This window comes from Macaca fascicularis, chromosome 1, assembly GCF_037993035.2.
Source record: "Macaca fascicularis isolate 582-1 chromosome 1, T2T-MFA8v1.1".
In the NCBI taxonomy this organism is placed as follows: Eukaryota; Metazoa; Chordata; class Mammalia; order Primates; family Cercopithecidae; genus Macaca; species Macaca fascicularis.
Window position 1 is genome coordinate 4,837,364 of NC_088375.1, and position 13,661 is coordinate 4,851,024.

Consider the following 13,661-nt stretch of genomic DNA (forward strand, 5'->3'; position numbering starts at 1 on the left):
GCTTGGATTCTGCAGTGAGTGTGAGGTTTCTCTTTCTCACAACTTCCCTAAACCCAAAGTAGAGGCTAGAGCAACTCTGTGTTGGATGCTAATTCACCATGTTGGCTTCTGATTAACCCCTTTTATTAGCCCATTTTCCTATTGCTATGAAGAAATACCTGAGACTGGGTACTTTATGAAGAAAAAGAGGTTTAATGGACTCACAGTTCCACATGGCTGGGGAGGGCTCACGATCATGGCAGAAGGCAAAGGAGGAGCAAAGGCACATCTTACATGGCAGCAGACAAGAGAGTTTGCTCAGGGGAACTCCCACTTATAAAACCATCAGATCTCGTGAGACTTATTCACTGTCAGGAGAAGAGCATGGGAAAGCCCCACCCCATGATTCAATTACCTCCCACCAGGTCCCTCCCATGACACGTGGGAATTATGGGAACTACAATTCAAGATGAGATTTGAGTGGAGACACAACCAAATCATATCACCCCAGGCCTCTAAGATTTCCAGTTTCTCTATAGTTCCTGGTATCAGAGCAGGTACTTACTGTAAGTTCTGCCCTTCGGCCAAACAGCGTTGGTGTTATCATACTTCAATTGTCCCCTACATCCCTTCTGTATCACTCTTTCCCTATGGTATCTAAACCCTGGGTCTCGGGGGTAATGGTGCAGACATCCACCATCTCATCTCACTGCCACCGAGACACATATGTGGCTTCTGTTCATAAGTCCCTGTTAAATATTTCTTTGTAAGAAACTGGATTTATCAGTCTCTTTCTTTGGCGTCTCAGCTTCCTCTGACTTTTGCTAGTGGGTTTGCATAGACCTGCTCATCAAGAAACATCCAAAGAGCTTCCCTAGAACTCCCTGGCAGTGGTCTCTCAACCACTGAGCAGCAGGATGTGCAGTTCTAACTCCCCAGGCACCTGGCTGCCTGGCCTCAGCCCTGGAGGCAGTGCCTCTGGAAGAACTATACCTTGGCGGGATCAGTGGGCGACGCTCAATAAATTCTCGTAGTCGGATGGCTGTCATGATGGATGGGAATCTGAAAAAAATATGTAGAGTAAAGGATCATATTGCCAGTTTACACATAGTTCCATGGGTGAGCTATCTAGTACCGCAAAGTCCATCTTGAAAGAAATTGGTAAAAATATTTGACATGGTGGAAGGATGATGCTTACAGGCTATTTAGGGAAGGAAATACAAGATTAGTAAAGGAGCAAAAAGAAATGGCAAGCATAAGGCAAATACAGATATGCTTTTCTTTAAAAATCAAAGGTAAAATTAAATAAGTATAAATCAATAAGAAAATAAAAAGCAAAGGTACTGCGCTAACGTTAGCTGGGCATAGTCTCCTGTCTCACCTCATTGTTCTTTTGTTTTTGCTTTGATCAGTTGTGCCTCAAGATCCTGTCTCATTTCTTGCAAGCTAAGCACAACATTTCCCAGAGTCCCTCACGACAAGAATCCCAGCTAGGAGTGAGAGCCCTTTCATCGGCTGTGCTTGCTTGGGATTTGGAAGGTGGACGTGAGGCAGAGGCTGCTGCCGTGATCTCTACTGGCCAGCAAGGTTGTGGAGACATAGCACTTCTTTGCAGCAAATGTCCAGTGTCTCATCTCCAGCTTTGGGGCAGACAAGAAGCAACTGTTGTGAAGGCAGTGGCTGAAGTCTGTGTCCCAAGGTTCAAATTCCAGCTTCCTGGGTGGCAGAGGCGGTGGTGTTGGGAGTAGGTTCTTGAACTCAATACTCCTGGAAGCAGCTTCCTGATCTGGACTGACATAGCTTTAGCGGTGATGGGTCAGTTTGGGGGAGATGTTCCAGATGCCTCCTGGGGGCCCCACCCAGAGCCTGTTCCTCCAGCCCTTCTGAGGATTTTTTTTAAGCACTTCATTTTGTATGTTAACCCCTTTCTGTTTCCCACACTGATCCTAGACTAAACATGTATGTTGTTTCTAGTCTAAAATTTCTTATCACATTTTTTTTTTTTTTTCCACAGGGCCTCACTCTGTCACCCAGGCTGGAGTGCAATGGCACAATCTTGGCTCACTGCAGCCTCCACCTCCCGGGTTCAAACAATTCTCCTGCCTCAGCCTCCTGAGTAGCTGGGATTAGAGGCACCTGCCACCACACCCAGCTAATTTTTATATTTTTAGTAGAGATGGGGTTTCACCATGTTGACCAGGCTGGTCTTGAACTCCTGACCTCAGGTGATCCACCCACCTTGGCCTCTCAAAGTGCTGGGATTACAGGCATGAGCCACCAGGCCTGGCCCACATCTGATTATTTACTGGAGAATATGGCTTGCCACAAGCAAACTACTACATTTAAATAATCACATAAAGTGGTGAGACCCCACCTCTATGAAAAATACAAAAAAAGAAAAAGGCTGTGTGGAGGTGCTTGCCTGTGGTCCCAGCTACTCAGGAGGCTGAGGCAGGAGGATCGCTTGAGCCCAGGAAGCGGAGGTTGCAGTGAGCCAAGATCACACCACTGCACTCCAGCCTGGGTGACAGAGTGAGACTCTGTCTTAAAAAAAAAAAAAAGAAAAATCACAGGAAAAGGAGTAAACAATGGGAAGGAAAACTGAGTGGCTAGGGGACAAAGGCACACGTTTTACCATTTACCTTAGGAATTTTGCACTCTGCCTATCTATTATGTATGCATAAAGACAAGTGGGCCTGTGGTTTGCACAAACATGGCTAGTGGTGTAGCAGGAGAACATTGGACTGAGACATACGTGACCTGATGCAAGTCATTTCCCCATTCTCCACATTGATTACAATAGCTCTCTGCAGGGTTAAACGAGGCAGTGATGTGTGCAAGTGTTCCGTGTCCTTGAAAACATCTTTGAGAAAGGAGAAATGTGAGTTCCTATTGACAATCATGGATTATGTATCAGGTAACAGGTATTAACTCCTATTAGCCTCCTAGCAACCCCACAGAGTTTTATCGCTATTTACTCCCAAGAAATTGAGGTACTGAAGAAGTCAAGTAACTTGTATGAGGTTACCAAGGAACCAGGGCTGGAACCCTCTGGCTGCAGAAATATTTATTTTAACTCTTATGCTCTATCAAAACAATCACAAGGCACCCAGACCAACAGCCAACACAAAACTAGGACTGTTCCGTAACCAGGAGACAGAAAGGACTGGAAAAAAAAAGTGTATGATGTCTCCTCCTCTTCCCTTTCATAGACAACGGTTAACTCATTGCCTGCTGGCTGGCTAGCTGCTTTATTTCACCTGAGTGTGTTTTTCAAAGCAACTTGAAGATTTAAAATGCATTACATTATAATGGAATAGCTGGCTATCCAACAGAGCCTAATCATTTATAATGTACTTTTACTGCTGTGATTATTTGAAAAAAAGAGAGAGAGAGAGAGAAGGAAGGAAGAAACAATGAAAGAGAAAATCTGTAAATGCACCTGAGCTCTGGGTTAATTTGATAACCCGAACTCCGAAAGCTTTGTGACTGCAGAGTTTACTTCAGTAGAAGTGATAGGCTGGACAGAAGTGATGATTGGCTGGACAGAAGCGATAGGCTGGACAGAAGTGATGAGAGGCTGGACAGAAGTGATGACAGGCTGGACAGAAGTGTTGATAGGCTGGACAGAAGTGTTGATAGGCTGGACAGAAGTGATGATTGGCTGGACAGAAGCGATAGGCTGGACAGAAGTGATGATTGGCTGGACAGAAGTGATAGGCTGGACAGAATAATGCAGGGTATTCAGGGTTCTTGCGCTCCTAACAAAGACAGCCCCAACTATCCTTTCGAAGATAGAGTGAGGGCTCAGTGCCTAGAAATTCTGAATCAGTCTTGTACGGGAATAAATTGGTCATGGGTTGCCATGCTTTTTTTGGATATATAGGAGATGTACATATTTATGGGGTGCATGTGCCATTTTTATACAAGCATACAATGAGTAATGATCCAGTCAGGGTAATGGGGGTGTCCATCACCTCAATCATTTATCATTTCTTTGTGTTAGGAATATTCTAATTCCACTTTTTAAGTTATTTTGAAATGTAGAACAGGCCGGGTGCGGTGGCTCAGGCCTGTAATCCCAACACTTTGAGAGGCCGAGGTGGGCAGAACACTTGAGGTCTGGAGTTCGAGACCAGCCTGGCCAACATGGTGAAACCCCATCTTTACTAAAAATACAACAATTAACCAGGCATGGTGGCGCATGCCTATAATCCCAGCTACTCGGGAGGCTGAGGCAGGAGAATCCTTGAACTCAGGAGGCAGAGGTTGCAGTGAGCCGAGACGGAGCCACTGCACTCCAGCCTGGGCAACAGAGGAAGACTCCATCTCAAAAAGAAATAAAAATAAAAAAAGAAAGAAAAAAAAAGAAATGTACAATAAATTACAGACAATAATCACCTGTTGTGCTACCAAACACTGATCTTTTTTCTTCTAACTGTATTTTTGTTCCATTAACCATCCACCGTTTATCCCCTCTTCCCCACTCCCCTTCCCAGCCTCTGCTAACCATCATTCTACCAGCATTCTACTCTCCATCTCCACAAACTCAATTTATTTTCTTCTGCAAGTTCAAATTTTTTCAAGCTCCCACATATTAGTGAGAACAGGCAACATTTGTCTTTCTGTGCCTGGCTTATTTTACTTAATATAATGTCCTCCAGTTCCCTTCATGCTGTAAATGACAGGATTTCATGCTTTTTTTTTTTTTTTTTTTTTGAGACGGAGTCTCGCTCTGTCACCTAGGCTGGAGTGCAATGGCGTGATCTCAGCTTGCAGCAACCTCTGCCTCCCAGGTTCAAGCAATTCTCCTGCCTTAGCCTCCTGACTAGCTGGGACTACAGGCACCTGCCATCATGCCCAGCTAATTTTTGTATTTTTGTAGAGATGGGGTGTCACCATGTCTTGGAACTGCTGACCTCAGGTGATCCTCCTGCCTCAGCCTCCCAAAGTGCTGGGATTACAGGCATGAGCCACTGTGCCCAGCCAATTTCATGCTTTTTTATGGCTGAATAATATTCCATGCATATATATCTCTCTCACATTTTCTTTATCCATTCATCCATTGATAGACACGGGTTGATTCCATAGCTTGGCTATTGTGAATAGTGCTGCAGTAAACATGGGAGTGCAGATGCCTCTTTGATATAACAATTTCCTTTCTCTTTGATATATACCCAGCAGAGAGATTGCTGGATCATATGGTAGTTCTATTTTTAGTTTTTTGAGGAGCCTCCACACTGTTCTCCATAGTAGCATTCATTATTGCCTGGCTTTTGGACAAAAGACATTTTAACTGAGGCGAGATGATATCCCATTGCATTTTTCTGATGATTAGTAACGTTGAACTTTTTTTTTTTTTTTTTTTTTTTTTTTTTTTTTTTGACTCACTCTGTCTCTAGGCTAGAGTGCAGTGGTACAGTGGTGTGATGTTGGCTCACTGCAACCTCTGCCTCCTGGGTTCCAGTAATTCTCCTGCCTCAGCCTCCCTAGTAGCTGGGACTACAGGCATGCATCACCATGCCCAGCTAATTTTTTGTATTTCTAGTAGAGACAAGGTTTCGCCATGTTGGCCAGGATGGCCAGATTCACCTTGTGATCTGCCTGCCTCGGTCTCCCAAAGTGCTGGGATTACAGGCATAAGCCACCATGCCCGGCCATGTTGAACTTTTTTTTTTATACACCTGTTGGCCATTTATGTGTCTTCTTCTGAGAAATGTCTATTCAGATTTTTTGCTTATTTTAATTAATCAATTAATTAATTAATTTTTTGAGATGGAGTTTTGCTCTCATTGCTCAGGCTGGAGTTCAATGGCGTGATCTTGGCTCACTGCAGCCTCCGTCTCCTGTGTTCAAGTGATTCTCCTGCCTCAGCCTCCCTAGTAGTTGGGATTACAGGCGCCCGCCACCACACCCAGCTAATTTTTTGTATTTTTAGTAGAGGTGGGCTTTCATCATGTTGGCCAGGCTGGTCTTGAACTCTTGACCTCAGGTGATCCACCCACGTCGGTCTCCCAAAGTGCTCAGATTACAAGTGTGAGCCACTGCTCCTGGCCCTTTGGCCCATTTTAAAATCAGATTTTCTTTTCCCTATTGAATTGTTTAAGCTCTTTATACATTCTGGTTATTAATCCCTTGTCAGGTGGGTAGTTTGCAAATGTTTTCTCCCATTCTGTGGGTTGTCTCTGGTCGCCATGCCATGCAAATGTTTTTAGAGGAATGCATTAGCAGTGGTGGTTGAGTCCAAGTCAATGCTCCTACGATAATCAGAGGACCTTGTCTGGGAGTGGTTACCGATCTTCAGAGAATTTCCTGTACCTTATGTAAGGGATACCAAATCACATTTTTTTTTTTTTTTTTGCCGTTAATCATAATCTCTTGGACACATAAAGAAGTGTAGTTTGCGATAAGATATATCAGTACATTTTATTTTAGTCCATCTTAAAAAATATAGCCACATACCAAATCCAAATGTAATAACTCAAGTATGAACATATGGTAAACTTACCATCATTTTCATAGTCACAGCCAGTACTGTACAACTGTTGTTCTCAGCACCAGGAACAACATAACTTTCATCTCCCTTAAATATGTAATTGTTTAGTTGCCTTAATAAAAGACCCTCACTTAGATGTGCCCCAAGTAAAATTCTTCCAAAGCAAACAAAAGTGCTATCTGTACCCTTGCCCTACCATTCACTCAATTTCAATTATGCCTAGGAAATCTTTGAATGTTTTTATTTACCACTGAAAACATAGTATGCCCAGAGTAAATAATGCCATAAGACAATATTAGAGCCATCCATGAATTCTACACGTAAACAACTATTTTCATGTTTTTATAGTGTATATATATGTGTGTGTGTGTGTCTATATATATATATATATAGACACACACATATACATACTTAAATTTTTTTTTTGAGACCGTCCCACTCTGTCACTTAGGCTGGAGTGCAGTGGCACGATCTCAGCTCACTGCAACCTCTACCTCCTGGGTTCAAGCAATTCTCATGCCTCAGCCTCCTGAGTAGCTGGGATTACAGACATGCGCCACCACGCCTAGCTAATTTTTGTATTTTTAGTAAAGACAGGATTTCACCATGTTGGCCAGGCTGGTCTTGAACTCCTGACCTCAAGTAATCCACCCACTTCGGCCTCCCTAAGTGCTCGGATTACAGGTGTGAGCCATCATGCCTGGCCCATACAGAAATATTTAAACCACAGCAGATATTCTATTTTGTAATTTTTAATTTTCCCTTCTTTTCTTTTCCTTTTTGAGACAGAGTCTGGCTCTTTTCGCCCAGGCTGGAGGGCAGTGGCGCGAACTTGGCTCACTGCAACCTCCACCTCCCGGGTTCAAGTGATTCTCCTGCCTCAGCCTCCTGAGCAGCTGGGATTACAGGTGTGTACCGCCATGCCCGGCTAATTTTTTTTGCTTGTTTTTAGTAGAGATGGGGTTTCACCACGTTGGCTAGGCTGGTCTCAACCTTCCGGGCTCAAGTGATCCTCCACCTTCAGCCTCCTGAGTAGCTTGTACTGCAGGTGCATGCCACCACACTCGGCTAATTAAATAAATTTTTTTTTTTTTTTTTTTTGTAGAGATGGGTCTCACTATGTTATCTGTTATCTAGGCTGGTCTTGAACTCCTAGGCCCAACCAATCCTCCCACCTCGGCTTCCCAAAGGGCTGTGATTACAGGCCTGAGCCGCTGTGCCTGGCCCTATTTTATATTCTTTGTTTCTCATTGAACAATATATCATAAAACTTTTTCCACATTGCTAGACTACTTTTTTTTTTTTTTTTTTTTCCCGAGATGGAATCTCGCTCTGTCGCCCAGGCTGGAGTGCAGAGGCACAATCTTGGCTCACTATAACCTCTGCCTCCTGGGTTCAAACGATTCTCCTGCCTCAGCCTCCTGAGTAGCTGGGATTACAGGCGCACGCTACCACACTTGGCTAATTTTTGTATTTTTAGTAGAGACAGGGTTTCACCATGTTGGTCAGGCTGGTCTCGAACTACTGACTTCGTGATCCATCCGCCTTGGCCCCCCAGAGTGTTGGGATTACAGGCGTGAGCCCCCTGTGCCCGGCTGAGTATTCTTAATTTTAATATTTCACATTCCTTTGTGTAGTTTAGTGAGGGCCATCCACCAGTCTATTTAACATAAGACTCCACTCCACCCCACTTCTGAACTCCTTTTCCCTGCCTTTACTTTGTTTTTCTCCAAAACACTTTTCCCCATTTGCCATACTGTACGTTTACTTATGTATCTTATTTATATTTGTTTCACCCTGCCCTCATTAGAAAGTAATCTCCATGGTGGTTGCAGTAGCTCATGCCTATCATCTCAGCGCTTGGGAGGCCAAAGTGGGTGGATCGCTTGAGATCAGGAGTTTGAGACCAGCCTGGGCAACATGGCAAAACCCCATCTGTCCAAAGGATACAAGAATTATCTGGGCAGGTGGCGTGTGTCTGTAGTCCCAGTTACTTGGGAGGCTGAGACGGGAGGATTGCTTGAGCCTGGGAGGTGGAGGTTGCAGTGAGCTGAAAAGACGCCACTGCACTCCAGCCTGGGTGACAGAATGAGACTCTGTCTCAAAAAAAAAAAAAAAAAAAAAAGGAAAAGAAAAGAAGAAAGGGCAGGGTTGTCTATTTTGTCTACTGCTATAGCAGTCAGGTCAAAGATAATAATTAGCACATGGTAGACATCTGACAAATATTCATTGAATAACTGAGTGAGTTATAATTTATTTAACCCAATACCCTAATTTTGGACATTTTGGTCATGCTGAACATCTCTATGAATACGTTTCATTCTATTGAATTTATTTCTTAAGGTACATTGCTAAGAATGAGTCAAGGCTTGCACAGCTTCGTGGCTCCCAGGAGGATTCAGCCACCTCCATTAACTAATGTTGGCCCCCAGACCACTGAGGTGAGACTCTCCGCGCACAGAAATTAAAATTTAACAATACAACTTTTTATCACATTGGTGTTCAGAAGGTGAACCAAGATAAATGAATTAAAAATGCACGTTGCAACAAACTTCCTCAAAGTTAATGTTCAACATGCTGACTTCAGGAACAAATCTGTAAGATTTGTCAACTTTCTCAGTACGTTTTTGGCATTATATAATATGGATTAAATCAAATTTGTACAACATACAATAATAGTAAAGAACCTAATAAAATTCACCCATCTGTGGTAAAATTTCTTAGCAAACTGTAGGGAACCTTCTCAATCTGATAGTGAACATCTACAGAAACCTACAGCTAGCGTCATACATAATGGTTAAGGACTGAGTGCTCTCTTCCTAAAATCGGTAGCAAAACAAGAATGTTTACTCTCATTACTCATATTAAACATAGTGCCGCAAGTCCTAGCCAGTACAATAAGAAGAAAAGGAAATAAGAGGTATACAGATGTCCTTAGCTGCAAATGACATAATTGTCCACGTAGAAAATCTCAAGAAATCTACAAATAAATTCCTAAAACCAACAGCTATGCTTAGCAAGATCGTAGGATTCAAGATTAACATGTAAAAAAATCATATTTCTAGGTATAAATTAAAAATTGGAACAAAAATTTAAAACACAACTATTTACAATTGCTTAAAAATGAAATATGTGAAAATCAAACAACACATATACAGGATTTGTATGCCGAAAACTACAAAATGCTAATGAAAGAAACCAGAGAAGACCTGAGAGGTAGACTACATTCATGGACTGGAAGAGAACATAATAAAGATAACAATTCACTGTACAATGATCTGCTTTATCTTAACAAAATCCCAGCAGGATGTTTTGTAGATATAGACAAACTTATTCTAAAATTTATTTGGGACTGGGCGTGGTGGCTCATGCCTGTAATCCCAGCACTATGGGAGGCCGAGGCGGGCAAATCACAAGGTCAAGAGATCGAGACCATCCTGGCCAACATGATGAAACTGTCTCTACTAAAAATACAAAAATTAACCGGGCATGGTGGCACCTGCCTGTAATCTCAGCTACTCGGGAGGCTGAGGCAGGAGAATCGCTTGAACCCGGGAGGCAGAGGTTGCAGTGAGCTGAGATCCTGCCACTACACTCCAGCCTGGTGACAGAGTGAGACCCGGTCTCAAAAAATTAATTAATTAATTAATTAAAAGAATAAAATTTATTTGGAAATGCAAGAGAACTAAAATAGCTGAAGCGATTTTGAAAAAGAACAACTACCCTCTGGTAGAGAGGGGTGGAGAAGAACCTCAGCCGACACCCACCATCCACCAGACCTTTCACATGGGCTATTTCATCCAGTCCTTGAAAGAATCCTGCACGATGTTCATGATTCCTCTTAGTTTATAGAAAGTGTTAAACCACATGTTTAAGTTCACACAGCCAGGTCTGTCTGACTCCAAGGCTCAAGCCCCTTCCACTGTAGCATCACTGATCGACTGATCCATTCAGCAAAGATTTATTAACCAACTACCTTTGCCTGACCCTGCCAGGCAGCTACAGGAAATGTGTTTAGCAAAAGACACGTGATTTCACCATCGTGTTGCTTACAGTCTGGTGAAGGAGATAAAGTCCGATATTAATCACAGAGCCACAGAAGTGCATATAAAATTAAAGCACAGTCACTACTAAAACAGAATCCTTTCGTACCAGATTACCTTCCAGGCAGCTGGGTGGCTGCGTCTCCCTCTCCGCTTTCAGAGGTCTAAAAAAATAGACTCTAAGAGCAGACAAGTCACATTTGCTTCAGAAAACCTGGACATTTTCCCTGATATGAAGCATCTGAAAAGCTTTCCTCAAGGAGAATGACTTTCTGAAGACTTGGTTGAAAAACATTTTTAAAATTGGCGTCTATTTTTATGATAGGAAAGAATTTTAAAAAGTGTTGTTGAATCAGACCAGCTATGGTGGCTCACGCCTATAATCCCAGCACTTTGGAAGGATGAGGCAGGCCTTCCAAAGTGCTGAGGTCAGGAGTTTGAGACCAGCCTGGTCAACCTGGTGAAACCTGTTTCAACTAAATATACATACACGGATAAGCCGGGTGTGGTGGTGCGCACCGGTAGTCCCAGCTACTCTGGAGGCTAAGGCAGGAGAATCGTTTGAATCAGGAGGTGGAGGCTTCAGTGAGCCAAGATTATGTTACTGCACGCTAGCCTGGGCAACAGAGTGAGACTCCATCTCAAAAAAAAAAAAAAAAAAAAAAAATCAGTTTGGATACTCCCAGTACAATGTCAAGTGAAACCAGTCACAACTATTTAGCAAATTTAATCAACTTATGGGCCCCCATGAAAGACAACTAGCAAGTTACGAATTAATCTGTCCAGAGAAGGGACAGAGGAAGGATATTCGAGTTAGGGTCCCAAGACTCTGATGTCATATATCTAGTAAGATTTGGAAAATTCAGTGAGTCAATGGAAACCTGTGGAATAGTCAGAAAATGGCATTTGAACTGGTGAGTAAACTGTATCAGTTGATTTTCTGGATGCATTTATTTTATAATGCCCCTTTTCCTTGTAAGTGTTGCATCTGTGCTCATGAAATTAGAGGAAGTTCAGCCTCTGGGGGAAGCAGTGCCCTAGTGACCTGAGGGTGTAGAGAAGGCATGGGTGGGGAAGTGCTTTAGGACTGACATGACTCACCCTGCTAAGAGCATGACGACCTTTCTAACTGCCTTTGAGCATCTGTGCCTAGAGGCTGTTTAGAAGAGGGCTCGCAGCAACTGAGTTACTTTGTCAGTCCCCTATTGCTTCTGTTTACTCAGGCAGCCAGTTTTCCCAGTTCAGGAAGGTCGGTTCCCCTCTCCCCTGATTCTCACCAGTTCTGTAGTGAATTCTGCTGCCTGAATACTCATTCTTTAAGCCCATTCTTCAGGGCTTTGTTCAGGTCCTCCATAAGTTCTCTACCAGGCCTCTCTTCTGAGTTTCAAATGGCCCATTTCCCTCCTCTGAATTCCCAGAGCCCCTGGTAAATTCTCCTATGCATTTTGGTTCTGAGTCTTTTCCTTTTTGGTTTATTGGTTTCTGAATTAATTTATTCTATTATTTAAGAAAAATTAGTGACAACTCTCTGCCAGGCTTTGGATAAGGCTCCAGAAATTCTTCAAACAACAAGACATCTAGGATTTTTGTTGTTGTTGTTGTTCGTTTTCTTAAATAGAGACAGGGCCTTGCTATGTTGCCCAGACTGGTCTCAAACTCCTGGGCTCAAGCGATTCTCCCTCCTTGGCCTCCCAAAATGTTGGGATTATAGGTGTGAGCCACCATGCTTGGCCAAGACATCCATTTTATACAGCACTTTGTCTCTTCAGGTAAAACATGAGCTCCTAGATGTCGGGGACCACTTCGTTTTGGTGGCCATGATCTTCACTCTCTTTGTCCTTCCCTATCTCATTCTCTTGCAAAGTGTTCGCTCTCCAAGGAGTGCTTGATGCATACTTCAGAATGAGTGAATAAATGAAAGAATCAGTCGATCAGCTGACTCAGTGACCTGTTCATCTCGTTAACAGTTTTTAAAACCTAGGTATTCTTGTATCACAGAGAACCAGATATCTTATTAAACATAGGTGTACCCATTTCTGAGAAAAAGAAAAGACACATTGAGTTAAAACTATGACAAGAATTCAAAGTTGAGAGGGATGAGTATTCACGTTCTAAAAGAAATTTTTGCTTTACCAAAAGGCTTGCCATAAAGTTTCTTTATGTTGTGAGTTCCTATCTCTAAAATATTTGAAATGCAGTCAACCATGTAGTAATGCAGCCACTAAGTGAGGCGAGAGAGGTACAGGCAGTAACAACCACACCGCTCTTACCTGCCTCGGCTGCTGTGGGCAGATACCTCCTTGTTCTTAAAAGTACTCTGAGGCCAGTGGTGATTATAGCTGCCTCCTGCTGCTGGATCAACCGCAGAGTGGCAGTGGCGGGGCCTGGTTCCTCTACATCATTCAAAGGGTATTGTGATGCACGATGGCTTACAAGGTTTGCCAGGCAATGCTTTTCAGGTCTTAGGCTTACAAAAAGTAGAGATCACTTTGGTCTCTAGAGACAGCCCAGCTGCGCATGAAAGAAAGGGCAAAAATTAGTGTGAAAAGGAAAATCATGTAGGCAAATAATCCAGGCTATCTAATCACTAGAGCTTTCTTTTCTGTAAAGATTGTCCCAAGGACAACGTAAGGTGAAAATCTGGGTGGTGCCACACTGAGGAGTCCTGCCCTTTGCAAGCTAGAATTGAGGAAGTATAGTTTGGCACGAGGGGCAGATGAGGCCAGCTCTGCCTTGTCCAAGGCTAGATCAGGCTCCAACCTGCTTCTTTGCAGGTATCAAAGGAGAATTTTAATTATTTAAAAATATGGTTCAAACCAATCCATGAAGTGTCACAATAGCACCACTACGTAGAAGCAAGCCATAACCCAAGAAAAAGAAGTGGCAAAAATATTTATTCTGACCAACCTGTCAAAACCAAACCAAAACCAAACCAAAACACTGGCATTGTCTCTCTTTTTTTTTTTTGTGATAGAGTCCTGCTCTGTTGCCAGGCTAGAGTACAGTGCCACAATCTCGGCTCACTGCAACCTCTGCCTCCCGGATTCAAGCCATTCCCCTGCCTCAGCCTCCTGAGTAGCTAGGACTACAGGCGCCCACCACCACACCTTGCTAATTTTTTGTATTTTTTAGTAGAGATGGAC

At 43.1% G+C, this 13,661-nt stretch overlaps 1 protein-coding gene across 1 annotated transcript in view; it reads right to left on the reverse strand.

Annotated features, from left to right (window-relative positions):
• SPMIP3 (sperm microtubule inner protein 3) overlaps positions 1 to 12,913 on the reverse strand; it is a 41,025-nt gene extending 28,112 nt beyond the window's left edge. Inside the window, exons 1-2 of the mRNA XM_065541001.2 lie at positions 12,789 to 12,913; positions 973 to 1,041 (exon numbers count right to left, since the gene is read on the reverse strand). Of these exons, the coding sequence (XP_065397073.1) occupies positions 973 to 1,028 (56 nt within the window). The 5' untranslated portion in view covers positions 1,029 to 1,041; positions 12,789 to 12,913. The remainder of the gene's footprint in view (positions 1 to 972; positions 1,042 to 12,788) is intronic.
• Positions 12,914 to 13,661: the final 748 nt, after the last annotated feature.